The sequence below is a fragment of the Chiloscyllium plagiosum genome, unplaced genomic scaffold, assembly GCF_037043375.1.
Source record: "Chiloscyllium plagiosum isolate Xiang-an unplaced genomic scaffold, Cpla_swu_hap1 HiC_scaffold_35, whole genome shotgun sequence".
Taxonomy (NCBI): Eukaryota; Metazoa; Chordata; class Chondrichthyes; order Orectolobiformes; family Hemiscylliidae; genus Chiloscyllium; species Chiloscyllium plagiosum.
Genome location: NW_028270173.1, coordinates 64823989 through 64850965, shown reverse-complemented (window position 1 = coordinate 64850965; position 26977 = coordinate 64823989). Strand labels below are relative to the sequence as shown.

Sequence of the window (26977 nt, the reverse complement as noted above, 5' to 3'; positions counted from 1 at the left end):
CCGAGGAGTGAGAGCTCAGGTTTCCTTATCCAGGAGGTGCCCAGGGAGGGCTCGATGATCAGTGGCCTGAACAAAGAAGATGGCTCAGCTCACACCATCTCAGTCTGACATCCTGAGGATGAGCAAAGCCTTTTCTACCAGACTGTAGGACACAAAGCCCACAGATAGCACAGCCTCCCAGTCATTCCTGTCCTCTCTATTACAGAGGTCTGAGACAATGTGGGAGAGGCTGAACCAACAGTTATCTCTGGATGAGCTGACAGAGACCCTCGAGTCCTTAGAGTAAACATCCTGGAAGAGATGGCTTACCAGTCGAGTTATATTGAGTTCTGGCCTTGATTGGCCAGGACCTGCTGGAGGTGTCTCACTGTCTGCTTCTAGCAGGTACCATGAGTGAATCTATGAGGAAAGGCATCATCACCCTCATCTGCCAGTGAAAGGGGGAAAGGGAGGAAGATAATGAACAACTTCACTTCAAGCAGATTACAAAATCTGCTCTGGGATTGGTGGTTCACCCCGGCTAACCCTGTGCTGTAGCGGGCAGGGTTATCCCAGAGAGTCTCAGGCTCCTCAGGGATAGAGTCACCTACGTGCAGGACAGGGGGGTGGGCACCTGGTCCAGGGGAAGGTCTTCAACAGGATATCACACACCTACATGTGGGATATATTCTCGGAAATGGCCTTTAGGACAGGAACCTTTCAGGTGGACCGCCCTGCCTGCCAGTTTAGTTAACTCAGCCACATTCGGGGCATTTTGGGCAGCACTGCTGCCTCACAGCGCCAGAGACCCGGGTTCAATTCCCACCTCAGGCAACTGTGTGGAGTTTGCACGTTCTCCCCTTGTCTGCGTGGGTTTCCTCCGGGTGCTCCGGTTTCCTCCCACAGTCCAAAGATGTGCAGGTTAGGTGAATTGACCATGCTAAATTACCCGTAGTGTTAGGTAAGGGGTAAATGTAGGGGTATGGGTGGGTTGCGCTTCGGCAGGGCGGTGTGGACTTGTTGGGCCGAAGGGCCTGTTTCCACACTGTAAGTAATCTAATCTAAACAGTCCTTGGATAAGCATGTGGATGATGATGGGATAGTGTTGGGGGTAGGCTTCTGGATATGTTCTGTCTGCTGTTTGGGTTTGTTGCTGAGAAATCAGCAGACTGTGTTCATTGGGTACCCGTTCTTTACGAACACACGGTATCAGTGATTTTCCTCTGCTCTGTGTAGTTCCTCTGTGCTGCAGTGTGCGTTGGCTCATTGAAATAATGTTCTGATGCAGCTTCGTTTGTGGGTGTTGGGGTGATTGCTTCTGTAGTTCAGTATTTGGTCCGTGTGTGTTGTTTTCCTGTAGACGCTGGTTAGAAGTTCCCCATTAACTGTTCGCTCTGGTATGACATCTCGGAATAGCAGTTTGTTGTTGCTTTCCTGCTTTTTAGTGAATTTTATGCCAGTAAAGGTATTATTGATGGTCTTGAAGGTTTCCTCTAATTTGTTTCTACGTCAATTTTGTGAATAAAGTATATTTTTGAGACAAAAAAAAAATGACCTGTTGTACTTCCCACAGATGCTGAGTTTCTCCAGGACTCTGTTAGATTCAGCTCTTTGTTTTAAATCCGGAGATGATTTTGGAAGGTCGTGTTTGTCCAGGACTGACCCAATTCCCTCAAAATCAGATGGAGGAGCACAGGCCTCACTCACAGCAGTGTGGACCATAACCGTTAGCTGTGCTCTCTGCTGCTTTCCCACTGATTTCTCTGCATTGTGAAAACTTTCACTTTTATTATTTTCAACAAGCATTGTCTTTATGTTTCAGAGAGAGAGAGAAACCAAAACCAACGCAAACCAATAACAGTTTCAGTCTGGGATCTGACTTGTTCACGAATAACCTCAGCTGTGATCAGCCCCAGCCATCCCTCTCAATCCTGGAAATGGGCTGCACAGTTTTGAGGGAACATTAATCATAACGGAGTCTTACCCCTGGCACCAGGGAGGGAAACATACCATCCTGGATTCTTTTTAGAATCACAAAAACCCTGCGGTGTGGAAACAGGCCTTTAGGCCCAACAGATCCACACCGACCCTCTGAAGAGTAACCCCCACCCACAGCCAGACCCATTCCCCAACCCTATTATCTTACATATACCCCTGACGAATGTAACCGACACATCCCTGCACCCTCTGGCCAATTCAGCTAACCTGCACAACTGTGGATTGTGGGAGGGAACCCGCGCAGACACGGGGAGAATGTGCAAACTCCACACAAACCCCAGCCTGAGGCTGGAGTCGAACCTGGGTTCCTGGCGCTGGGAGGTAGCAGAGCTCACCACTGAGCCACTGTGCTGCCCCAATTATGCTCAGAGTTAAGGCTGAACTGGGCAGAATGTGGTACGTTGGAAAATGAACATAGGGAAGAAATCAGACCCCGGCACACGGGGAACATCGGCGGGATAAAGGCTGGAGCTACATCAAACTAAAGGTTAAAGTTCTGGTTACAGCAAACCTTTGGGAAGCAGAGACACAGCGATTGGAAATCTGGGCAATACCTTGTTACAGATTGTAACTCCCCTCACCCTGAGGTACAACACTAACAGAGACACAGTGTGGAGTCCCCAAATCTCATTTATTGGCAAATCGAGAAACTGTAAAATTACAGAGACAGAATTGTGTTTGCAAAGTATAACAAAGCGTCCCCTCTTCAACCACCTGCAAAAAAAAAATAAATCTGATCATTCCTCCCCCCACCCCCCACTGCCCCATATCAACAAGCACTTCCCTCTGATCCTGAATGGTCACACAAAGCAGGCCCCCCCCCCCGTATCTGTAGCCCCCACCGACTGGGACTGAAGGTCTCTGGAATCAGGCCCACACACCCCCCCTCCCCTCTCTGGGGGACTGGCTGATGGGAGGGGCCGTCCCTGTGGACCCCAGAGTCTGTCAGGGGCCAGTCGGACTGAGTGGGTGTGAACGTCCCGCACCAGGGAATGTGTCTGACACAGCAGCCAGACTGTGAGTGAGTGAGAGGGAGGGAGGGAGGGAGTGAGGGAGTGAGGGAGTGAGTGAGCTGGAGCTGAGAGTCATTCTCCCACGGAGACCCTTCCCTTCAGCCCAGTCACAATGAGGGGGCTTCACCCATTAAAATACAACATTGAAAACAAGCCTCAGGCTGAAGTGACTGAGTTCAGCTGCATCCCACAGTCAGTACAAAGATCAGTGCAAATCAAAGCTTAAATCAGCAGGAGCAAACATTGAGAATCAAGGTTCCCTCACCCTTTTACAGGATAGAGAACTGTTTACGTGACAGAAACCACCCTCCCCCCCCCCCCCCCCCATCCCTCCCTCCCTCCCCCAGTTTTTCAAATAATCCTGTTGCCAACGACTGAATTCCCAGGAATATCTGCGGGACACGAGAGTCCGCTGTGGAGAAGAAATAAAGGAGATGGTTACTGGGTGAGGCCACGGGTTAGAGACAGAGAAAACCCAGCAGAGCCTCCCAGAGACAACTAACACCAGCAGACATCACCCCGCACACCCCCTGACTCCCACCAAACTCCAGCAGACATCACCCCGCACTCCCCCCGACTCCCACCAAACTCCAGCAGACATCACGGCGGCACGGTGGCACAGTGGTTAGCACTGCTGCCTCACAGCACCAGAGACCCGGGTTCAATTCCCGCCTCAGGCGACTGACTGTGTGGAGTTTGCACGTTCTCCCCATGTCTGCGTGGGTTTCCTCCGGGTGCTCCGGTTTCCTCCCACAGTCCAAAGATGTGCAGGGTCAGGTGAATTGGCCATACTAAATTGCCCGTAGTGTTAGGTAAGGGGTAAATGTAGGGGTATGGGTGGGTTTCGCTTCGGCGGGTCGGTGTGGACTTGTAGGGCCGAAGGGCCTGTTTCCACACTGTAATCTAATCTAAAAATCACCTCACACTCCCCCCAACTCCCACCACCAAACTCCACCTCAGGCCTTTCCAACTGGGTATTAGTTCACCCCTTCAGAATTGTCTCCACTTATCCTACTGCTGACGTGAGACCCACCAGGCCTATCCCAGCACAGCCCTCCCCCAACACCGGACCAATCCCAGAAGAGCCCTCCCCCAGCTCTGGCTCATTCCCAGTACAACTCTCCCCCTAACACCAGCCCGATCCCAGCACAGCTGTCCCTCTCCAAGTCCCAGTCAGACTGGCTCCTGGAGATGCCAACAGGAATCTTGGTGTGCAGGTACATAATCCCTTAAAGTTGCCACCCAAGTGGACAGGGTTGTTAAGAAAGCATATGGTGTTTTGGCTTTCATTAACACGGGGGATTGAGTTTAAGAGTCGTGAGATCTTGTTGCAGCTCTATAAAACTTTGGTTAGACCGCACTTGGAATACTGTGTCCAGTTCTGGTCGCCCTATTATAGGAAAGATGTGGATGCTTTGGAGAGGGTTCAGAGGAGGTTTACCAGGATGCTGCCTGGAATGGAGGGCTTATCTTATGAAGAGAGGTTGACTGAGCTCGGACTTTTTTCATTGGAGAAAAGAAGGAAAAGAGGGGACCTAATTGAGGTGTACAAGATAATGAGAGGCATAGATAGAGTTGATAGCCAGAGACTTTTTCCCAGAGCAGAAATTGTTAATATGAGGGGTCATAGTTTAAGCTGTTTGGCGGAAAACATAGAGGGGATGTCAGAGGCGGGTTTTTTTATGCAGAGAGTTGTGAGAGCATGGAAGGTGTTGCCAGTAGCAGTTGTGGAAGTGAAGTCATTGGGGATATTTAAGGGACTGCTAGACATGCATATGGTCTCAGAAATTTGAGGGTTCGTACATTAGGTTTACCTTACCTGAGGATTAATGGTCAGCACAACATCGTGGGCTGAAGGGCCTGTTCTGTGCTGTACTGTTCTATGAAGCCCCAGGAACATTAAGGAGAGTGACCAATGGGAGGCCACATCCTGGGTGAGGTGCTACAAGGTCTGCTTCCCCACCAGACACACCCAGCTCTCCACCACAACCCACAATGTCCCCAGGGTCAGCACCTCCAGGAGGGCAGTCTCGAAGCTCAGTGGGGAATTGTGGGAGTTGCTCTTTGACCCACCAGTCAGTGAGTGGGAGAAGCAGACCCTGGGCACAGTAACCACACACAGTGTAACCCCCCTCCCCTCCCAGGGGGAACACACCAGCAGCATCAACTCCCAGAAAGATTCCTACCTCTAGGCATTGGCAGAGGAGTTTGAGGAGGATTCCCCTCTATCAGAACCTGTTAATGCAAAGAAACACATTTCAAAATCATGTTTACCATTGGGGGACACAGACAGGAGAGGGGAGTGGAGGGGAGGGGAGTGGAGGGGAGGGGAGTGGAGGGGAGGGGAGGGGAGGGGAGGGGAGGGGAGGGGAGGGGAGGGGAGGGGAATGGAGGGGAGGGGAATGGAGGGGAGTGGAGGGGAGTGGAGGGGAGTGGAGGGGAGGGGAGGGGAGGGGAGGGGAGGGGAGGGGAGGGGAGGGGAGGGGAGGGGAGGGGAGGGGAGGGGAGGGGAATGTGAAATAAGGGGAGGGGGGGTGGTGATGCAGCCTGACATATTCATGGAGACAACAGATGTCAGTCGAAATGAAGACTGTCTAATGCAGTGCTGAGTACACCACACGCACCACACACAGACCCGCACACACACACACACACAGACCCGCCCGCCCCCACACACAGACCCGCTCCCCACACACACGCACAGACCCGCTCCCACACACACGCACAGACCCGCTCCCACACACACGCACAGACCCGCCCACACACACGCACAGACCCGCTCCCACACACACGCACAGACCCGCTCCCACACACACGCACAGACCCGCCCCCCCACACACACACACCGACCCGCTCCCCCACACACACACACCGACCCGCCCACACACACACACACCGACCCGCCCACACACACACACACCCGCCCACACACACACACACACAGACCCGCTCCCACACACACACACAGACCCGCTCCCACACACACACACAGACCCGCCCACGCACACACACACCCGCACACACCCGCCCACACGCACACACCCGCCCACACGCACACACCCGCCCACACGCACACACCCGCCCACACGCACACACCCGCCCACACGCACACACCCGCCCACACGCACACACCCGCCCACACACACACACCCGCCCACACGCACACACCCGCCCACACGCACACACCCGCCCACACGCACACACCCGCCCACACGCACACACCCGCCCACACGCACACACACCCGCCCACACGCACACACACCCGCCCACACCCCGCCCACACAGACCCGCCCACACAGACCCGCCCACACAGACCCGCCCACACAGACCCGCCCACACAGACCCAGAATGAAGATCATTGCCTGCTTCACCATTTGACGGACAGACAGTGATTGGGGTAAACTTACTCTTCGCTGGTTTGTAGTCAGCCTTCGGGCCTGCTGGAAAAACAAGGAAAGCTCAGTTAGTGACCGCACCCCCACAGTCAGGGTGAGAGATCTGGGAGGGAGGGACTGTCACCTCCCATATCCCCCGGGAGCAGCTCCCACAGAGAGCTCAGCACCGAGGGGTAAGAGGGGACCAGATAGCAACACTGCTCCCCCAACCCCCTCCACCACCCAAACCCCACCCCAGCCCCCCCACCACCGCTCCCACCCAACCCTTCCCTTACACCCCCTAACACCGCCCCCACACAACACACACCCCTGCCCCCTGCCCCCTCCACCACCACCCCCACCCCTGCCCCGAACCCCCTCCACCCCAGCCCTCACCCTCTCAGGGTCTAGTTGATCGAGCAGCCCTGCCCACCGTCTCCTATCCTCCACAGTAATTAGTGTATCTGATCTATTTATTCCCGACACTCCCTGTGTCTGTGTGGACAAAGCTCCACAGTCTCCAATCTGTCCTCCTGCTCTAACACTACACTGTCACACTCCAGATTTCACATCTTCAAATTCTCCCGTTACTGGAAGTTCCCAAGTTCACACTCCCCGCTCTCCTCCCACTGGATGCTGACATTGACACCTCTCCACCCACAGGGCCAGCCCATTCCTACTCACTTTACCCTCTTCATTCTCTAACACAATTCCCCAGTCTCTTCCCGCACTTCGGCACCCAGGGTCCCTTCCCACAGCATGTACCTGCCCATTCTCACCCAGACCCCCTTCCCACAGCATCTATCTCCCCATTCTCACCCAGACCCCCTTCCCACAGCATGTACCTGCCCATTCTCACCCAGACCCCCTTCCCACAGCATCTACCTCCCCATTCTCACCCAGACCCCCTTCCCACAGCATGTACCTGCCCATTCTCACCCAGACCCCCTTCCCACAGCATGTACCTGCCCATTCTCACCCAGACCCCCTTCCCACAGCATCTACCTCCCCATTCTCACCCAGACCCCCCTCCCACAGCATGTACCTGCCCATTCTCACCCAGACCCCATTCCCACAGCATCTACCTCCCCATTCTCACCCAGACTCCCTTCCCACAGCATGTACCTGCCCATTCTCACCCAGACCCCCTTCCCACAGCATCTACCTCCCCATTCTCACCCAGACCCCATTCCCACAGCATCTACCTCCCCATTCTCACCCAGACTCCCTTCCCACAGCACGTACCTGCCCATTCTCACCCAGACCCCCTTCCCACAGCATGTACCTCCCCATTCTCACCCAGACTCCCTTCCCACAGCATCTACCTGCCCATTCTCACCCAGACCCCCTTCCCACAGCATGTACCTGCCCATTCTCACCCAGACCCCCTTCCCACAGCATGTTCCTGCCCTTTCTCACCCAGACTCCTACCTTTCTTCCTGTACCAGACAACCCCAGCGATGACAGCAATAATCACCAGGAGAGCAACGACAATACTGATTACAATCAGGAGGATGGAGCTGCTCTTTGGTTCTGGAAGAGAATTATCCAACAAGAGACAGTCACACATCAGCAATCCAACAGAGCATACACTGGACAGGGACACACTCGCAGCCCCCTGGCTGCTGAGACACAGACAGATTGTTAACTTGGCCAAACACCAAGGGATGCTGGGTACATAGGCCAAGAAAAAGCTTAAAATCCCAAAGCCACACACCAGGCCCAGTGCAGACACAGCAACCAGGTGCTAATGACATCAGTGTAACGTAAAAGGCAAACGGTTTCCTGGACACGCATGTCCCAAACAATTTAAGCCCCAAACAGAGGGCCCAGACAGAAAGGTACAGAGTCCAGTTACACAAAGACACCAGCAGTAACAAACTATCCAAATGGCTGACAAGGTTTCAAACTATTAAGGGTGTCTCCCTGATTGACCAGAACTATAGAACATTCCAGAAAACGATCTAAAAGGTATAAAACCAGGATTCACCTCCAGCCCCCTCTCTCAAATCATCTGAGGCCTTCGGACAGACCATCATAGCAAGAGGCAGGGACTCAGTAACGAGAGTGAGAGAGAGAGTGTGAGTGAGGAGAGAGAGAGAGTGTGAGTGAGGAGAGAGAGAGAGTGTGAGTGAGGAGAGAGAGAGAGTGTGAGTGAGGAGAGAGAGAGAGTGTGAGTGAGGAGAGAGAGAGAGTGTGAGTGAGGAGAGAGAGAGAGTGTGAGTGAGGAGAGAGAGAGAGTGTGAGTGAGGGAGAGACAGAAGAAAGCAGCTCCACAGACCCAGAGACAGAACGACAGCCACTATGTAAATCTACAAGAGACTTGTGAAGTGTTGTAAGGCTTAAGGGGCCTAAAGGATTAGAGAGAAGATATTTCGTATTGAAGATTATTGTAACTTGTTTCCGAATCAAGTTGGGACTGTTCTGCATTGGTACCTGCTTGTGTTCACAAACTGGAAACCTGGGCAAATTCATTCAGAAACATTCTGGTCAGAAGTGTCTAACAAGGAACGAGACAACAGTTGGTGTCCCTGGGATAAGTAGTGACCAACAGGTCCTCTGACGTCGGACCCACCAGCCTGGTACGCTGAGCAGTAAGTCAGGACTCAAGGGACTGTGGATTCAGGCAGCTGAACAGAACTTGGCCTAACAGCCAGAGCGAGCAAACGCACAAGTTGGGAAAGGGTAATGGGGTATCGAGGGTCTCTGAGGAAGTCAGCTCGAGGTTTGGAGGGGGTGGGGGGACAGCTATGTTCCCCTCGGGTGTACACACTGTTAGAGATATATTGAACTCCTTGACAGAACCAAAGGTGTGTTTATTTGAACCCCCCGTTGTCCCCGTTCCAGGAATGCTTGATGGGTTCGGTGTGAGGGAGCTTTATTTTGTTTATTTGCAGTTTCAACGAGTAAGAGAAATTTTCTGCTGAATTTTAAACTCCCGTTGTCCCTGCCGTGGGAGTGTTCGATGGGGATGGAGTTGACTGGATATGATTTTCAGTTTACTTTGGGTTGGAATGAGTAGAAGAAAGTTTCCTCTGTATTTCATTCCTACCCCAGGAGTGTTCGGTGGGGACAGAGTTGAGGGAAAGTCATTTTTTCAGAGGTGAAGGAACTTTGTTTTGAATTGAGGGACCTTTGAGTTCCAAAGAGTTGAGGAAACATTTCTGTTTAAAAGGAGTAGAGACATTGGCAGCTGTTGACAGCTCTGAATACTCTACTGCTCCAATTGAAATGACTGCTAGGTGTGTTAAAGAGTACCTGGCAGAGACTAGGTCAGAAAGCCAGGGATAGCTGTAATACACAGGTGTGGGAAACTCTACAGTCAGGCCACGAGAAGGGGTTAAAGACCTATCTCTGCAAAGTGTTTGAAGGGATGTGGTGTAAAATTATGTCCCAATACATGTGTGATGGGCCAAGCAGTGGAATGTGGTGAAAGGGTTAAAATTGTGTCCCAATACATGTGTGAATCTAACCGAAAATGGAAGGTGTCGCTTAGTCCCGTGTGAATCTTATTACACACCTTCCCGTGTGAATCTTCTTATCTGTATGTGACCAGAATGGAATGTGTTTTTCAGCCTTGCTCTGCTGTTCACATGAATGTTTAGATCTCGAAAAGAGTATATCAGCTGGAAAAGTCTCCAGTTCGGTAGAGTCTGCTCCGGGGTTGCGTTTAACCGCCGAGCGTGGGTTGTTGGCAACCGCTCTACGAGAACTGACGGCTCCCAGTTCCGGTAACACGTAGAGTGAGTATAAACCAGACCCGTTCTAAGTACGAGACCTGGTTGTGGCGACGCTGCGGGGAATAAAACACTTATATTCTAGCAGACTCGCCTCTTGGCTGTTTGTTCTGTGTCAGACTACTTTCCTGCGAGCCTGGTCCTTGACCTTGAGAATTTTTTAAAACAAGGGATCACCATGCTCTAGTTCTAAATGTCTAAGACTTTGAGAAGCTGTAATAAGAATCTAGCTAAAGCTTGACCTTAACCACAGCCACTTCCCAGAACGTAATAACATGGAAGAGACACCGGCAATAATACGCTTGTCAGCAAAATGGGACAAGTATCCCCTTGTCCAACGTGGGAGGATACTCTCAGACAGTATCTTTTTTGAAAAAAGGCCCAAATACACAGATTTTTGTCGCACCCAGACTGACCCTGCACCATTGGGTTCCATGACCCAAGACATATGGCTAGAAACACATAATAAGTTAGGAAAGAAGGCAACTGAGGAAACCACAGCACCAGTAGCAGCATGTAGCCGAGGAGATTTCTGCAGCTGACCAGCTGAGATTTGATCGCTGCGGGAGTGATGAGAAATCACTAGTATGAATTGGAAAAGTTAAAACTTGTAATTAAACAACAGGACCCTAGAATACAGGAAAAAACCTGATCCGTATGGGACAGTTCCAGTCACAATTTGAAAGAGACGATCTGAGTAAGAGGAGGACCATGGGGGAGCAGGAGACAGCCTCAGTGTACATAGACAAGCTGGAACAACAGTGTAAGGAGCTTCAAGCAGCTGTAAGATTCTCTAACTCTGCAACGCAGAGCAATGCATGTCAGGCCCCAGTGTGGAACATTCAAAGTGCCAGGAACAAATATAATCTCGAGTGAACCAGGTCTCTGCCCAGAATTGGATAATGTGGGCCTTTGGAGTCCTACCTCCCCAGGGAGATAACGAGAGACCCCACACTGACACATCCACATGCAATCCACCTTCAGCCTACAAATGAGGATCCCCACTGTTTCTCCTGGGCAATGGCAGCTTCAACCTCTACCCCTGACCCCCAGCCAAAACTGGAGCCCACAAATCATGTAGTCACCTCGCGTCAAGCAATTGGCGATTGCATTACGTATCCATCACCCATTCCAGCCGCATCACCAAAAAGGGAACACTGTCTGATTCCATCTCTGCCCTAAACACGTTTTTGTTGAGTCCTACCGACAGTCAGTTATATACAGACTGGGTGCTGCTAAGCAAAGCAGATTAATCACCATGTGATTAGTCCAACAGGCCATTCTGTCCTTCCCAAGGACCAACAACTAGGGAGGAGGAGATCTATGATGAGATGAAGGCGGTGATCCTCACTGCTGTGGGACAGGATAAGGCAGACCCAATGAAGGCGCCATACAAGTGCAGTCATCAACAAGGGGAACACCCTAACAGCTCTGCCCAGAGACTCTGGGTCCAATTTGTCCGGGTTTTCAGGGACGTGACTTTACCAACGAACAACTGAAAAACTGGGTGCAAACCCTTATCTCCCATGCCTCAGGTAGAGGGAGAGACGCATGCCTGGGATTTGACCCCTCGACACCTCCTGTAATGAGGCTTGGGTCCCTTGCAAATTAATCACGATGTGGGAAAGGGAGTTGAGGGCACAGCAGTCATCTGCAAAATCAGTTCACGTAAGTGGGGTCCAGACTTATAGTCCGCCTTCAACTTGGAGGAATGGAAGAAGGAATGCACCAAGGAATCGCAGAGTCTCCCCCTCCATACGAGTCCCCTGTCCCCAGAAAAATGGAACTCCACAAACAAACTCAGAGCTGAATCCATGGTATAACTGTGGCCAAACTGGTCATTTCATTTGGGAGCTTCCGACCTGGCACTGGGAAGTTTGGAAAAAAGGCGCTGACACCCAGTGGATCATCCTGATAACAATAAATGGAGTGAAAACAGACTGTGGCTTATACATGGAGGATGACAGGGGCAACCTCATAGAGCTCCCCAGCCACAAGCTGCCGGCCACACAAGTAGACTTTGATTCTATCGGCCATTTTGTTTTCTTCAAAAAAAAAGGTTCAGAAATGGGTGACAATTGGACAATGTTAAAATATCAAGTAGAACACAGTGTCAGATATTAGACAAAGATATTTTCAGAAATTACTCTTTTGAGGAAGTGCCCTGGAGTGGCTACTCCAAGCCAGCGATGCGACTGTTACAGAGCGGTTATTGTGCAGTATTTACAACGATTATAATGACTGTATGTGAAAATGCAGCATGGGTACAAGGGAAAACAATGTTGGATACCTGTGTTATGACCCACTGGAGACTGCGGAATGTGTAGATGGGAGCCTCTGCATCCGTCCTGGGAAATCAGTGATATTCTGGCATAGCCATCAGCTCATGGTGTAGAGGAAACCCAACGGGAATTCCATATTGTGTTATACGAGTCTGGGGACCACAGACAATTGGTGGGATTTCTCCAAAAACGGGTGCAGGATGGTGGGATACCGAAAATATAGACTATATAATGAATCCCAGTCATAACAGATGTATCAGTGATACTGTCATCAGAGTGGTGGCCTTCCCCATTAAACCGATTGTATTCCTCCCTGATCCACAGGAGTGTGGAATGAGGGACAGGAAAATAAGAGGGAAAACCCAGACCAGCAGTTAATAGGTGGAAGAGAAGGGAACTCCTTAATGATCGAGCTGCAGGAAATGGGGCAGCAGTATCAATGGTCAATCCCCATTTGGAAAATGAACCAGGATTTTGACCCAACAAGTCAAACAAGCCCCAGAAAGACTGAATGGAGAACATCAACAGGAGACCACAGGACAACTAGTGGAGAGTGTGACCATACTGGACAGCCATGCCAAGAGAATTCACCAGATCATCCTGGGCAAATCAGAGATGATGGTGAGCAGCTACATCACACCATCTGCAGTATCTAAGTTAACTGGATGATTAAACACTGACAGAGGACCTGGGAGAGGCTAGCTAAGGGGAAGTCCTGTCCTGGATCAGTGATGAAAAGCTTGAACATTTGCTCCAGAGGAAACCCCACACTAGTATCTCGAGCTGTCAGCTTACCCAAGTATGGTTTGATGATAGCTGCAAGGACACTCTCAGAGAGCTGCTGTGCTTGGAGCTAGGGATTTCAATGTTTCCTCGTGACAAAGTTGGAAGGTGAAAAGATTGGAATTTTTTGAAAAGGTATTCAGATGGGTTACCATGACACTCTCCCACGTGCTGTGGAGAGACAGGGGATAATTGATACGGACAACCCACAGACACCCCATACTGTTGTGATAGCGAGGACTGCAGAGGCTGCAGATCAGAGTTGAGAGTGGTGTTGGAAAAGTGCAGCAGGTCAGGCAGCATCCCAGGAGCAGGAGAATCGACGTTTCGGGCAAAAGCCCTTCATGCTGATGTACACTAACGATGAATAACACTGTGCACGTGCACAGGGGTTATGGATAGATGGGTCTCCCAAAGTTATCACTACTGTCAGTCCCACTTGTCTGATTACTGAATGTTGTGTATGCACCTCAGTCCTTTGTGGATTACCGTGACAGGAGATTCCCAGTTTTGTATCTATCATTATAGAATAGACTTCACCAATGCACACAACAGCTTTCACACAAATCACGTAGGCTCCCTGACTACAAACGGAACCAACTTTTACCATTAGAGTTAAACTTCATTTGCATAAGTTTCAGAAGGCTGGAAATGTAGCAGCCTCCTGGCTGCTGAAACACAGGGAGATTTAAGAAGCAATTAACAAGAACACTAGAATATCCCGGGCACGCTGTACCCAACTGTCATGGCAACAGATAATAAATGCCAGATCACTTACAAACAGATTAAACTTCTGATTCCAGTGTACGCTTCGTAGAAAAAGACACAGTCAAATAGTTCTGTGGATGGAGACTTAAGAGGGTTTGGAGAGAAACTCTGGAATACCCTCCCAGCAGGAGTGAAGGAAATCTCAGAGGGAGACGGAAGGGTCCTCTGCTGGGAGTTATTGGAGTGTGTGTGTATACAGTGGGAGGAGAAACAACAGTCTGGATATGAAGATAGGTGCTGTGGTTTCCCCCTTCAATCATATACACACAAAGAGGGTTAAAAACCTGTTTCAACCCATGTGTGTGTTTGAGGGAAGGAGGGAGACATCGAGGGAGAGAGAGCGAGAGCGAGTGGGCGAGAGAGTGTGCGAGAGCGCGATCAACTTTACGAGAGCGCGAGCAAGAGAGCGATAGAGATTGCGACAGAGAGCAAGAGATAGAGTATGTGTGTGTATGTGAGAGAGAGAGACTAAGAGTGAGAGAGAGGGAGAGAGAGATAGACAGACAGATAGCGAGTGAAGGCGCGTACTGTGAGTCACAGTGATGAAAACTGTAATTGTCATCTATGCACTGCAGGTAAAAGGAAAGGAAGTCGCTCCATCTCTCTCTTTCTGACTTCCAGCACAGAGAGTGGGTGAGAACCCCAGAAGAAAGGAACAGGATAAAGGCCTTTCAGTTCACCTGCAATATCAAGCATCTGCAAACGGACCACTCAGCCCCAACTTCATTGTTACCAGGATCACCCATCGCAACAAACGGAAGGTCACACTATCCAAACATCAGACTATCCAGAGTCTGATCAGGATATCGTTTCAGCACCGATCCCCCTCCTGGGGGGAAGAGAGACTCGATCACCACCCTGTGCTCAACACTGTTCCCCCTCCTGGGGAGAGGTACTGGATCCTCACCCTGTGCTCCTCACTGATCCCCCTCCTGGGGAGAGAGGGACTGGATCCTCATTCTGTGCTCAGCACTGAACCCCTCCTGGGGAGAGGTACTGGATCCCCACTCTGTGCTCAGCACTGTGCCCCCTCCTGGGGAGAGGTACTGGATCCCCATCCTGTGCTCAGCACTGATCCCCCTCCTGGGGAGAGGGACTGGATCCCCACCCTGTGCTCAGCACTGTTCCCCCTCCTGGGGAGAGAGACTCGATCACCACCCTGTGCTCAGCACCGATCCCCCTCCTGGGGAGAGAGGGCCTGGATCCCCACCCTGTGCTCAGCACCGATCCCCCTCCTGGGGGGAAGAGAGACTCGATCACCACCCTGTGCTCAGCACTGTTCCCCCTCCTGGGGAGAGATACTGGATCCTCACCCTGTGCTCCTCACTGATCCCCCTCCTGGGGAGAGAGGGACTGGATCCTCATTCTGTGCTCAGCACTGAACCCCTCCTGGGTAGAGGTACTGGATCCTCATTCTGTGCTCAGCACTGTGCCCCCTCCTGGGGAGAGGTACTGGATCCCCACCCTGTGCTCAGCACTGATCCCCCCTCCTGGGGAGAGGGACTGGATCCCCACCCTGTGCTCAGCACTGTTCCCCCTCCTGGGGAGAGAGACTCGATCACCACCCTGTGCTCAGCACTGTTCCCCCTCCTGGGGAGAGGGACTGGATCCCCACCCTGTGCTCAGCACCAATCCCCCTCCTGGGGAGAGAGGGCCTGGATCCCCACCCTGTGCTCAGCACCGATCCCCCTCCTGGGGAGGGAGGGACTGGATCCCCACCCTGTGCTCAGCACCGATCCCCCTCCTGGGGAGAGAGACTCGATCACCACCCTGTGCTCAGCACTGTTCCCCCTCCTGGGGAGAGGGACTGGATCCCCACCCTGTGCTCAGCACCGATCCCCCTCCTGGGGAGGGAGGGACTGGATCCCCACCCTGTGCTCAGCACCGATCCCCCTCCTGGGGAGGGAGGGACTGGATCCCCACCCTGTGCTCAGCACTGATCCCCCTCCTGGGGAGAGAGGGACTGGACCCTGACTCACTGAGGAAAATCCTTACCATAAAAGATGACCAGCTTCTGCCCCAATCCGTTGTGTTCCACCTCGCAGGAATACTTGGCCTGGGATTGTGGGTCAAACTCCATCCGTTTGTGGATCTGGTAGGATCCATCGTGATTGGGTCGGATTCCAGTCGATTCTGAATCACCAATCCTCACTCCATCCCGGAACAGATTCATCTCAATGGCCTGAGGGTAGAAGCCAGTGGCGATACAGGAGAGATCTTTATTATCCTCACAGGGGTCAGTGTTACAGAGGGTTTAACTGGGAGAGAGAGAGTGAGAGAGAGAGAGAGAGTGAGGGAGAGAGAGGTTAGACAGGGACACAGAGACTCCCCACCCCTCACCCCCCACTCCCAGCCTGAGCCTCTCCCTTGCCCACTCTCCCCTTCCCTGCTGGTCCGTCTCCCTCACCCTCCCACCCCACCTCCACCTGTCTTTCTGCTCCCCCTTTCCCCGCCTCGACCTGTCCGTCTCCCACACCCTCTCCCTCCGTGCTTCGGCCTGTCCCTCTCCCTCCCTCCCTCAGCCTCTCACTCTCCCTGTCCACCCGCCTCGGCCTGTCCCTCTCCCTCTCCCTCCCTCCCCGCCTCGGCCTGTCCCTCTCCCTCTCCCTCCCTCCCTGGCTCGGCCTGTCCCTCTCCCTCTACCTCCCACCCTGCCTCGGCCTGTCCCTCTCCCTCGGCCTGTCCCTCTCCTCTCCCTCCCTCCCCGCCTCGGCCTGTCCCTCTCCCTCTACCTCCCACCCTGCCTCGGCCTGTCCCTCTCCCTCGGCCTGTCCCTCTCCCTCTCCCTCCCACCCTGCCTCGGCCTGTCCCTCTCCCTCGGCCTGTCCCTCTCCCTCTCCCTCCCTCCCCGCCTCGGCCTGTCCCTCTCCTCACCCTCCCTCCCCGCCTCAGCCTGTCCCCTCTCCCTCACCCACACTCCCCACCTCGGCCTGTCCCTCTCCCTCCTCCCCCACCTCGGCCTGTCCCTCTCCCTCTCCCTCCCTCCCTGGCTCGGCCTGTCCCTCTCCCTCTACCTCCCTCCCCGCCTCGGCCTGTCCCTCTCCCTCACTCTCTCCCTCCCATCTCAGCCTGTCCATCTCCCTCAGTCCTCGCCACGGCCTGTCCCTCTCCTGCCCTCCCTCGGCCTGTCCCTCTCCCTTTCCCGCCCTCCGCGCCTCGACTTGTCCCTCTCCCTCCCTCCCAGCCTCAGCCTGTCCCTCTCCCTCACTCCATGCCTCGGCCTCTCCTCTCTCTCTCTCCCCGCCTCGGCCTGTCCCTCTCACTCCCCTCCTGTCCTCTCCCTCCCTCCCCGCCTCGGCCTGTCCCTCTCCCTCTCCCTCCCTCCCTCCCCGCCTCGGCCTGTTCCTCTCCCTCTACCTCCCACCCTGCCTCGGCCTGTCCCTCTCCCTCTCCCTCCCTCCCCGCCTCGGCCTGTCCCTCTCCCTCTCCCCTCCCTCCCCGCCTCGGCCTGTCCCTCTCCCTCTCCTCCCTCCCTGCCTCGGCCTGTCCCTCTCCCTCTCCCTCTCGCTCCCTCGGCCTGTCCCTCTCCCTCGGCCTGTTTCCTCTCCCTCTCCCTCCCTCCCCGCCTCGGCCTGTCTCTCTCCCTCTCCCTCCCTCCCCGCCTCGGCCTGTCCCTCTCCCTCTCCCTCCCTCCCCGCCTCGGCCTGTCCCTCTCCCTCTCCCTCCCTCCCTGCCTCGGCCTGTCCCTCTCCCTCTACCTCCCACCCTGCCTCGGCCTGTCCCTCTCCCTCTCCCTCCCTCCCCGCCTCGGCCTGTCCCTCTCCCTCTCGCTCCCTCGGCCTGTCCCTCTCCCTCGGCCTGTCCCTCTCCCTCTCCCTCCTCCCCCACCTCGCCCTGTCCCTCTCCCTCCTCCCCCACCTCGCCCTGTCCCTCTCCCTCCTCCCCCACCTCGCCCTGTCCCTCTCCCTCCTCCCCCACCTCGGCCTGTCCCTGTCCCTCTCCCATCCTCCCCAGCTCGGCCTGTCCCTCTCCCTCCAGCTTCCTCCCCGCCTCGGCCTGTCCCTCTCCCTCTACCTCCCACCCGGCTCAGCCCGTCCCTCTTCCTCTGCTCCATCTCCCTCCCTTGGTCTGTCCTCCTTCTTTCCCGCCTCGGCCTGTCCCTCTCCCTCACACTCCCTACCTGCCTCGGCCTGTTCCTCTCCCTTCTTTCCCGCCTCGGCCTGTCCCTCTCCCTCACACTCCCTACCTGCCTCGGCCTGTTCCTCTCCCTCCTTTCCTGCCTCGGCCTGTCCCTCTCCCTCTCCCTCCCCATCTCAGCCTGTCCCTCTCCCTCACTCCATGCCTCGGCTTCTTCCTCTCTCTCTCCGCGCCTCGGTCTGTCCCTCTCCCTCACACTCACGCTCCCCGCCTCAGCCTATCCATCGCCCTACCCTCTTCCCTCCCCGCCTCAGCCTGTCCCTCTCCCTCCCTCCCCTCCTCAGCCTCTCCCTCTCCCTCCCCGCCTCGGCCTGTCCCTCTCCCTCTCCCCTCACCTCGGCCTGTCCTCTCCCCCTCCTCTCTGCTTCGGCCTGTCCCTCAACCTCTCCCACCCGGTCTGTCCGTCTCCCCCTCGGCCTGTCCCTCTCCCTCTTCCTCCCTCCCCGCCTCGGCCTGTCCCTCACTCCCCATCTCGGCCTGTCCCTCTCCCTCTCCCTCCAGGCCTCGGCCTGTCCCTCTCCCTCTCCCTCCAGGCCTCGGCCTGTCCCTCTCCTCTCCCTCCAGGCCTCGGCCTGTCCCTCTCCCTCTCCGTCCCTCGCCCCACCCCCTCCTTCCGTGCCTTGGCCTCTTCCTCGCCCTTGCTTCCCGCCTCGGCCTATCCCTCACATTCTCCCTCCCTCCTCGCCTCGGCCTGTCCCTCTCCCTCTCTCCCCGCCTCGGCCTGTCCCTCTCCCTCCCTCCAGGCCTCGGCCTGTCCCTCTCCCTCTCCGTCCCTCGCCCCACCCCCTCCTTCCGTGCCTTGGCCTCTTCCTCGCCCTTGCTTCCCCGCCTCGCCTATCCCTCACATTCTCCCTCCCTCCTCGCCTCGGCCTGTCCCTCTCCCTCTCTCCCCGCCTCGGCCTGTCCCTCTCCCTCTCTCCCCGCCTCGGCCTGTCCCTCTCCCCCTCTCTCCCCGCCTCGGCCTGTCCCTCTCCCTCTCTCCTCGCCTCGGCCTGTCCTCTCCCTCTCTCCTCACCTCGGCCTGCACCTCTCCCTCTCCCTCACCTCGGCCTGTCCCTCTCCCCCTCTCTCCCCACCTCGGCCTGTCCCTCCCCCTCTCTCCTCACCTCGGCCTGTCCCTCTCCCTCTCTCCTCACCTCGGCCTGGCCCTCTCCCTCTCTCCTCACCTCGGCCTGGCCCTCTCCATTTCCCTTCCTCCGCACCTCGGCTGATCCGCTCCCTCATCCACTCCCTCCCCGCCTCTCTCCTCCCCCTCCCCCCCCCGTCTCTCTCCTCCCCCTCCCCCCGTCTTTCTCCTCCCCCTCCCCGCGTCTCTCTCCTCCCCCTCCCCCCCCGTCTCTCTCCTCCCCCTCCCCCCCCGTCTCTCTCCTCCCCCTCGCCCCCCGTCTCTCTCCTCCCCCTCCCCCCCGTCTCTCTCTCTCCCCCTCCCCCCCGTCTCTCTCCTCCCCCTCCCCCCGTCTCTCTCCTCCCCCTCCCCCCCGTCTCTCTCCTCCCCCTCCATCTCTCTCCTCCCCCTCCCCCCGTCTCTCTCCGTCTCTCTCCTCCCCTCCCCCCCGTCTCTTTCCTCCCCCCCCCGTCTCTCTCCTCCCCTCCCCCCGTCTCTCTCCTCCCCCTCCCCCCCCGTCTCTCTCCTCCCCTCCTCCCCCCGTCTCTCTCCTCCCCCTCCTCCCCCGTCTCTCTCCTCCCCCTCCCCCCGTCTCTCTCCTCCCCCTCCCCCCCCGTCTCTCTCCTCCCCTCCCCCCCCGTCTCTCTCCTCCCCCTCCCCCCCGTCTCTCTCCTCCCCCTCCCCCCGTCTCTCTCCTCCCCCTCCCCCCGTCTCTCTCCTCCCCCTCCCCCCGTCTCTCTCCTCCCCCTCCCCCCGTCTCTCTCCTCCCCCCTCCCCCCGTCTCTCTCCTCCCCCTCCCCCCGTCTCTCTCCTCCCCCTCCCCCCCCCCGTCTCTCTCCTCCCCCTCCCCCTCCGTCTCTCTCCTCCCCCTCCCCCTCCGTCTCTCTCCTCCCCCTCCCCCTCCGTCTCTCTCCTCACCCCCCCCACCGTCTCTCCCCTCCCCCTCCCCCCGTCTCTCTCCTCCCCCTCCCCCCGTCTCTCTCCTCCCCCTCCCCCCGTCTCTCTCCTCCCCCTCCCCCGTCTCTCTCCTCCCCCTCCCCCCGTCTCTCTCCTCCCCCTCCCCCGTCTCTCTCCTCCCCTCCCCCCGTCTCTCTCCTCCCCCTCCCCCCGTCTCTCTCCTCCCCCTCCCCCCGTCTCTCTCCTCCCCCTCCCCCCGTCTCTCTCCTCCCCCTCCCCCCCGTCTCTCTCCTCCCCCCCGTCTCTCTCCTCCCCTCCCCCCGTCTCTCTCCTCCCCCTCCCCCCGTCTCTCTCCTCCCCCTCCCCCCCATGTCTCTCCTCCCCCTCCCCCCTCCGCCCCTCTCCTCCCCCTCCCCCCGTCTCTCTCCTCCCCCTCCCCCCGTCTCTCTCCTCCCCCTCCCCCCCCCGTCTCTCTCCTCCCCCTCCCCCCCCCCCGTCTCTCTCCTCCCCCTCCCCCCCCCGTCTCTCTCCTCCCCCTCCCCCCCCCCCCGTCTCTCTCCTCCCCCTCCCCCCCCCCCCCCGTCTCTCTCCTCCCCCTCCCCCCGTCTCTCTCCTCCCCTCCCCCCGTCTCTCTCCTCCCCCTCCCCCGTCTCTCTCCTCCCCTCCCCCCGTCTCTCTCCTCCCCATCCCCCCGTCTCTCTCCTCCCCCTCCCCCCATGTCTCTCCTCCCCCTCCCCCTCCGCCCCTCTCCTCCCCCTCCCCCCGTCTCTCTCCTCCCCCTCCCCCGTCTCTCTCCTCCCCCTCCCCCCCCCCCGTCTCTCTCCTCCCCTCCCCCCCCCGTCTCTCTCCTCCCCTCCCCCCCCCCGTCTCTCTCCTCCCCCTCCCCCCGTCTCTCTCCTCCCCCTCCCCCCCCCGTCTCTCTCCTCCCCCTCCCCCCCCCGTCTCTCTCCTCCCCTCCCCCCCCGTCTCTCTCCTCCCCCTCCCCCCCCCCCCGTCTCTCTCCTCCCCCTCCCCCCCGTCTCTCTCCTCCCCCTCCCCCACCCCCGTCTCTCTCCTCCCCCTCCCCCACCCCCGTCTCTCTCCTCCCGTCTCTCTCCTCCCCCTCCCCCCGTCTCTCTCCTCCCCCTCCCCCCCCGTGTCTCTCCTCCCCCTCCCCCCCGTCTCTCTCCTCCCCCTCCCCCCCCGTCTCTCTCCTCCCCCTCCCCCACCCCCGTCTCTCTCCTCCCGTCTCTCTCCTCCCCCTCCCCCGTCTCTCTCCTCCCCCTCCCCCCCCGTGTCTCTCCTCCCCCTCCCCCCCCCGTCTCTCTCCTCCCCTCCCGTCTCTCTCCTCCCCCTCCCCCACCCCCGTCTCTCTCCTCCCCCTCCCGTCTCTCTCCTCCCCCTCCCCACCCCCGTCTCTCTCCTCCCGTCTCTCTCCTCCCCCTCCCCCCGTCTCTCTCCTCCCCCTCCCCCCCCCGTGTCTCTCCTCCCCCTCCCGTCTCTCTCCTCCCCCTCCCCCCCCGTCTCTCTCCTCCCCCTCCCCCCGTCTCTCTCCTCCCCCTCCCCCCGTCTCTCTCCTCCCCCTCCCCCCGTCTCTCTCCTCCCCCTCCCCCCGTCTCTCTCCTCCCCCTCCCCACGTCTCTCTCCTCCCCCTCCCCCCGTCTCTCTCCTCCCCCTCCCCCCGTCTCTCTCCTCCCCCTCCCCCCGTCTCTCTCCTCCCCCTCCCCCCGTCTCTCTCCTCCCCTCCCCCCATGTCTCTCCTCCCCCTCCCCCTCCGCCCCTCTCCTCCCCCTCCCCCCGTCTCTCTCCTCCCCCTCCCCCCGTCTCTCTCCTCCCCCTCCCCCCCCGTCTCTCTCCTCCCCCTCCCCCCCCCCGTCTCTCTCCTCCCCCTCCCCCCCCCCCGTCTCTCTCCTCCCCCTCCCCCCCCGTCTCTCTCCTCCCCTCACCCCCACCCCCGTCTCTCTCCTCCCCCCTCCCCCCCCCCGTCTCTCTCCTCCCCTCCCCCGTCTCTCTCCTCCCCTCCCCCCGTCTCCCTCCTCCCCCTCCCCCGGTCTCTCTCCTCCCCCCCGTCTCTCTCCTCCCCCTCCCCCCCGTCTCTCCCCTCCCCATCCCCCGTCTCTCTCCTCCCCCTCCCCCCATGTCTCTCCTCCCCCTCCCCCTCCGCCCCTCTCCTCCCCCTCCCCCCGTCTCTCTCCTCCCCTCCCCCCGTCTCTCTCCTCCCCCTCCCCCCCCCGTCTCTCTCCTCCCCCTCCCCCCCCGTCTCTCTCCTCCCCCTCCCCCCCCCCGTCTCTCTCCTCCCCCTCCCCCCGTCTCTCTCCTCCCCCTCCCCCTGTCTCTCTCCTCCCCCTCCCCCCCCCCGTCTCTCTCCTCCCCCTCCCCCCCCCCGTCTCTCTCCTCCCCCCCCCCCGTCTCTCTCCTCCCCCTCCCCCCCCGTCTCTCTCCTCCCCCTCCCCCCCCGTCTCTCTCCTCCCCCTCCCCCGTCTCTCTCCTCCCGTCTCTCTCCTCCCCCTCCCCCGTCTCTCTCCTCCCCCTCCCCCCCCCGTGTCTCTCCTCCCCCTCCCCCCCCGTCTCTCTCCTCCCCCTCCCCCGCCGTCTCTCTCCTCCCCCTCCCCCACCCCCGTCTCTCTCCTCCCGTCTCTCTCCTCCCCCTCCCCCCGTCTCTCTCCTCCCCCTCCCCCCCCCCGTGTCTCTCCTCCCCCTCCCCCCCCCGTCTCTCTCCTCCCCCTCCCGTCTCTCTCCTCCCCCTCCCCCACCCCCGTCTCTCTCCTCCCGTCTCTCTCCTCCCCCTCCCCCCCGTCTCTCTCCTCCCCCTCCCCCCCCGTGTCTCTCCTCCCCCTCCCGTCTCTCTCCTCCCCCTCCCCCCCCGTCTCTCTCCTCCCCTCCCCCACCCCGTCTCTCTCCTCCCGTCTCTCTCCTCCCCCTCCCCCGTCTCTCTCCTCCCCCTCCCGTCTCTCTCCTCCCGTCTCTCTCTCCTCCCCTCCCCCGTCTCTCTCCTCCCCCCCGTCTCTCTCCTCCCCCTCCCCCCCCGTCTCTCTCCTCCCCTCCCCCCCCCGTCTCTCTCCTCCCCCTCCCCCCCCCCGTCTCTCTCCTCCCCCTCCCCCCCCCGTCTCTCTCCTCCCCCTCCCCCCCCCCCGTCTCTCTCCTCCCCCTCCCCCCCCCGTCTCTCTCCTCCCCCTCCCCCCCCCGTCTCTCTCCTCCCCTCCGTCTCTCTCCTCCCCCTCCCCCCGTCTCTCTCCTCCCCCTCCCCCCGTCTCTCTCCTCCCCCTCCGCCCGTCTCTCTCCTCCCCCTCCCCCCGTCTCTCTCCTCCCCCTCCCCCCCGTCTCTCTCCTCCCCCTCCCCCCCGTCTCTCTCCTCCCCCTCCCCCCGTCTCTCTCCTCCCCCTCCCCCCGTCTCTCTCCTCCCCCTCCCCCCCCTCTCTCCTCCCCCTCCCCCCCCCTCTCTCCTCCCCCTCCCCCCCGTCTCTCTCCTCCCCCTCCCCCCCGTCTCTCTCCTCCCCCTCCGCCCGTCTCTCTCCTCCCCCTCCCCCCCCTCTCTCCTCCCCCTCCCCCCCCTCTCCTCCCCCTCCCGTCTCTCTCCTCCCCCTCCCCCCCGTCTCTCTCCTCCCACTCACCCCCGTCTCTCTCCTCCCCCTCCCCCCGTCTCTCTCCTCCCCCTCCCCCCCCCGTCTCTCTCCTCCCCTCCCCCCCCCTCTCTCCTCCCCCTCCCCCCCCCTCTCCTCCCCCTCCCCCCCCTCTCTCCTCCCCTCCCCCCCCTCTCCTCCTCCCCCTCCCCCCCCCCTCCTCCTCCCCCTCCCCCCCCCTCTCTCCTCCCCTCCCCCCCCGTCTCTCTCTCCCCCTCCCCCCCCCGTCTCTCTCCTCCCCCTCCCCCCCGTCTCTCTCCTCCCACTCCCCCCGTCTCTCTCCTCCCACTCCCCCCCGTCTCTCTCCTCCCCTCCCCCCCCCGTCTCTCTCCTCCCCCTCCGCCCCCGTCTCTCTCCTCCCCCTCCGCCCCCGTCTCTCTCCTCCCCCCGTCTCTCTCCTCCCCTCCCCCTCCCCAGTCTCTCTCCTCCCCCTCCCCCCCCGTCTCTCTCCTCCCCCTCCCCCCCCCATCTCTCTCCTCCCCCTCCCCCCGTCTCTCTCCTCCCCCCGTCTCTCTCCTCCCCCTCCCCCTCCGCCCCGTCTCTCTCCTCCCCCTCCCCCCCCGTCTCTCTCCTCCCCCTCCCCCCGTCTCTCTCCTCCCCCCGTCTCTCTCCTCCCCCTCCCCCTCCCCCAGTCTCTCTCCTCCCCCTCCCCCCCCCGTCTCTCTCCTCCCCCTCCCCCCGTCTCTCTCCTCCCCCCGTCTCTCTCCTCCCCCTCCCCCTCCCCAGTCTCTCTCCTCCCCTCCCCCCCGTCTCTCTCCTCCCCCTCCCCCCGTCTCTCTCCTCCCCCTCCCCCCGTCTCTCTCCTCCCCCCGTCTCTCTCCTCCCCCTCCCCCCCGTCTCTCTCCTCCCCCTCCCCCCCCCGTCTCTCTCTCCTCCCCCTCCCCCCCCCGTCTCTCTCCTCCCCCTCCCCCCCCCGTCTCTCTCCTCCCCCTCCCCCCCGTCTCTCTCCTCCCCCTCCCCCCCCGTCTCTCTCCTCCCCCTCCCCGTCTCTCTCCTCCCCCTCCCCCCCCCGTCTCTCTCCTTCCCCCTCCCCCCCCGTCTCTCTCCTCCCCCTCACCCCCCGTCTCTCTCCTCCCCCTCACCCCCCCGTCTCTCTCCTCCCCCTCACCCCCCCGTCTCTCTCCTCCCCCTCCCCCCCCGTCTCTCCCCTCCCCCTCCCCCCCCCGTCTCTCCCCTCCCCCTCCCCCCGTCTCTCCCCTTCCCCTCCCCCCCGTCTCTCCCTCCCCTCCCCCCGTCTCTCCCCTCCCTCTCCCCCCCGTCTCTCCCGTCCCCCTCCCCCCGTCTCTCCCCTCCCCCTCCCCCGTCTCTCCCCTCCCCTCCCCCCCGTCTCTCCCCTCCCCTCCCCCCGTCTCTCTCCTCCCCCTCCCCCGTCTCTCTCCTCCCCTCCCCCGTCTCTCTCCCCCCCCCCGTCTCTCTCTCCCCCTCCCCCCGTCTCTCTCCTCCCCTCCCCCCGTCTCTCTCCTCCCCCTCCCCCGTCTCTCTCCTCCCCCTCCCCCCGTCTCTCTCTCCCCCTCCCCCGTCTCTCTCCTCCCCCTCCCCCCGTCTCTCTCCTCCCCCTCCCCCGTCTCTCTCCTCCCCTCCCCCGTCTCTCTCCTCCCCTCCCCCCGTCTCTCTCCTCCCCCTCCCCCCGTCTCTCTCCTCCCCCTCCCCCCGTCTCTCTCCTCCCCCTCCCCCCGTCTCTCTCCTCCCCCTCCCCCGTCTCTCTCCTCCCCCTCCCCCCGTCTCTCTCCTCCCCTCCCCCGTCTCTCTCCTCCCCCTCCCCCCGTCTCTCTCCTCCCCCTCCCCCCGTCTCTCTCCTCCCCCCGTCTCTCTCCTCCCCCTCCCCCTCCGCCCCGTCTCTCTCCTCCCCCTCCCCCCTCTCTCCTCCCCCTCCCCCCTCTCTCCTCCCCCTCCCCCCGTCTCTCTCCTCCCCCTCCCCGTCCGCCCCGTCTCTCTCCTCCCCCTCCCCCTCGTCTCTCTCCTCCCCCTCACTCCCCGTCTCTCTCCTCCCCCTCCCCCCCCGTCTCTCTCCTCCCCCTCCCCCCCCGTCTCTCTCCTCCCCCTCCCCCCCCCGTCTCTCTCCTCCCCCTCCCCCCCCGTCTCTCTCCTCCCCCTCCCCCCCGTCTCTCTCCTCCCCCTCCCCCCCGTCTCTCTCCTCCCCTCCCCCCGTCTCTCTCCTCCCCCTCCCCCCGTCTCTCTCCTCCCCCTCCCCCCGTCTCTCTCCTCCCCCTCCCCCCGTCTCTCTCCTCCCCCTCCCCCCCGTCTCTCCCCTCCCCCCCGTCTCTCTCCTCCCCTCCCCCCGTCTCTCTCCTCCCCCTCCCCCCCCGTCTCTCCCCACCCCCCCGTCTCTCCCCTTCGCCCCCGTCTCTCCCCTCCCCCTCCGCCCCCCCCGTCTCTCCCCTCCCCCTCCCCCCGTCTCTCCCCTCCCCCTCCGCCCCGTCTCTCCCCTCCCCCTCCCCCTCCGCCCCGTCTCTCCCCTCCCCCTCCCCCTCCCCCCCGTCTCTCTCCTCCCCCTCCCCCCCGTCTCTCTCCTCCCCCTCCCCCCCGTCTCTCTCCTCCCCCTCCCCCCCGTCTCTCTCCTCCCCCTCCCCCCCGTCTCTCTCCTCCCCCTCCCCCCCGTCTCTCTCCTCCCCCCGTCTCTCTCCTCCCCCTCCCCCTCCGCCCCGTCTCTCTCCTCCCCCTCCCCCCTCTCTCCTCCCCCTCCCCCCTCTCTCCTCCCCCTCCCCCCGTCTCTCTCCTCCCCTCCCCGTCCGCCCCGTCTCTCTCCTCCCCCTCCCCCTCGTCTCTCTCCTCCCCCTCACTCCCCGTCTCTCTCCTCCCCCTCCCCCCCCGTCTCTCTCCTCCCCTCCCCCCCCGTCTCTCTCCTCCCCTCCCCCCCCGTCTCTCTCCTCCCCCTCCCTCTCCCCCCCCCCTCCCCCCCCCCCGTCTCTCTCCTCCCCCTCCCCCCGTCTCTCTCCTCCCCCTCCCCCCGTCTCTCTCCTCCCCTACCCCCGTCTCTCTCCTCCCCCTCCCCACCCCGTCTCTCTCTCCCTCCCCCTCCCCCCCCCGTCTCTCTCCTCCCCCTCCCCCCCGTCTCTCCCCTCCCCCTCCCCCCCCCGTCTCTCCCTCCCCCTCCCCCCCCGTCTCTCCCCTCCCCCTCCCCCCCGTCTCTCCCCTCCCCCTCCCCCCGTCTCTCCCCTCCCCCTCCCCCCGTCTCTCCCCTCCCCCTCCCCCCGTCTCTCCCCTCCCCCTCCCCCCGTCTCTCCCCTCCCCCTCCCCCCGTCTCTCCCCTCCCCCTCCCCCTCCGCCCCGTCTCTCTCCTCCCCTCCCCCCCGTCTCTCTCCTCC

At 60.4% G+C, this 26977-nt stretch overlaps 1 protein-coding gene across 1 annotated transcript in view; it reads right to left on the bottom strand.

Annotated features, from left to right (window-relative positions):
- Positions 1-3016: 3016 nt before the first annotated feature.
- Positions 3017-26977, bottom strand: part of LOC122545051 (major histocompatibility complex class I-related protein 1-like) — a 59301-nt gene continuing 35340 nt past the window's right edge. Inside the window, 6 exon segments of the mRNA XM_087979761.1 lie at positions 3017-3402; positions 5177-5225; positions 6398-6427; positions 7796-7897; positions 15930-16163; positions 16166-16192. Of these exon segments, the coding sequence (XP_087835887.1) occupies positions 5179-5225; positions 6398-6427; positions 7796-7897; positions 15930-16163; positions 16166-16192 (440 nt within the window). The 3' untranslated portion in view covers positions 3017-3402; positions 5177-5178.